The sequence below is a fragment of the Manacus vitellinus genome, unplaced genomic scaffold (assembly GCF_001715985.3).
Source record: "Manacus vitellinus isolate BGI_N305 unplaced genomic scaffold, ASM171598v3 scaffold_16_pilon, whole genome shotgun sequence".
Taxonomy (NCBI): Eukaryota; Metazoa; Chordata; class Aves; order Passeriformes; family Pipridae; genus Manacus; species Manacus vitellinus.
Window position 1 is genome coordinate 1,391,584 of NW_021939189.1, and position 1,076 is coordinate 1,392,659.

The window sequence follows — 1,076 nt, forward strand, 5'->3', positions numbered from 1 at the left end:
ATGTCAGGCTCAGCGGGACAAGAAGAGTTCGTGGTAGGATTAAGTGGAACTCGTCTCCGTTACCTCAGCGAGCTCCTCCACTTTTCAAGGGTATTTCTCTCCGGGTGCCACTCTGGGTGAGCAGGAGTGATGTGGAGAGCAGCACCACCCTCCTGGCAGCACCTCTGAGCAGAGAGTCCAAGATCTCTGTTCTGCAGCTCCTGGGAGCCTCCTCAGCTCCGCTGGGTCCAGCTCCCTGTGCTTCAGACCACAATTCCTCAGTGGAAGGAATTCTCCTCAAATCTTTTCCCCACTGTCCCCAGTTACCACCCAACTGTGCACATCTGAGGGAACAGAGGCAGGACATGTCAGTGTGCTCACAAAGAGCTCCCAGCCCAGAGCCCATCCCGAGGGTGCCAGAGCCTGTGTGATCCCTGAGCTCCTCCGTGCCCAACCCCAGAGCCCTGGAGCTGCCCAGGAGCAGAAGCCAAAGGGTTCCAGTGCACCAAACCTTCTTCCCTGGGAGGGTGGGCAGGCCCTGGCACAGGGTGCCCAGAGAAGCTGTGGCTGCCCCATCCCTGGAAGTGTCCAAGGCCAGGCTGGAGCAACTTGGGATAGTGGAATGGGGTGGAACTGGATGAACTTTAAGGTCCCTTCCAACCCAAACCACTCTGGAATTCTACAAACCCACTTTGCCCATTAAATGGATGTCTCCTTAAGCTGTACCTGAACTCTGCTTGTTTCAGGTGTGGATGCACCTCCCGATTTAGACCCTAAACTCCAAATCCCGGCGAGTACAAATTTAGTCCCAAAGGGACCAAATCCTTCCCAGCGCCCCTGAGTCATCCCGGCCCTGTGGCATTTATCCAGCCAGAACTGGGGAGCGGGAACAGAGCGTGGAATCCACGTCTCAGGGCCCACCAGGGCAATCCTGCCCGTTTGCCTCATTCCCTCGGGGACACAGGGAAGTGGGGACGGGCCCGTTGCACCAGGCGAGCCCAAGCCGAGCTCCATCCCCTCGCTTCCATCAGACCTCGGGCTCAGAGCGACGGAATCGCGTGGAATGAGCCGCTATTCCCTGCCGGCCTCTTCCCACC

At 58.2% G+C, this 1,076-nt stretch overlaps 1 protein-coding gene across 1 annotated transcript in view; it reads left to right on the top strand.

Annotated features, from left to right (window-relative positions):
• The window catches only part of CLN6 (CLN6 transmembrane ER protein), an 8,329-nt gene continuing 7,253 nt past the window's right edge, over positions 1-1,076 (top strand). The window contains exon 1 of the mRNA XM_029958770.1: positions 1-116. Coding sequence (XP_029814630.1) covers positions 1-116 — 116 coding nt within the window. The remainder of the gene's footprint in view (positions 117-1,076) is intronic.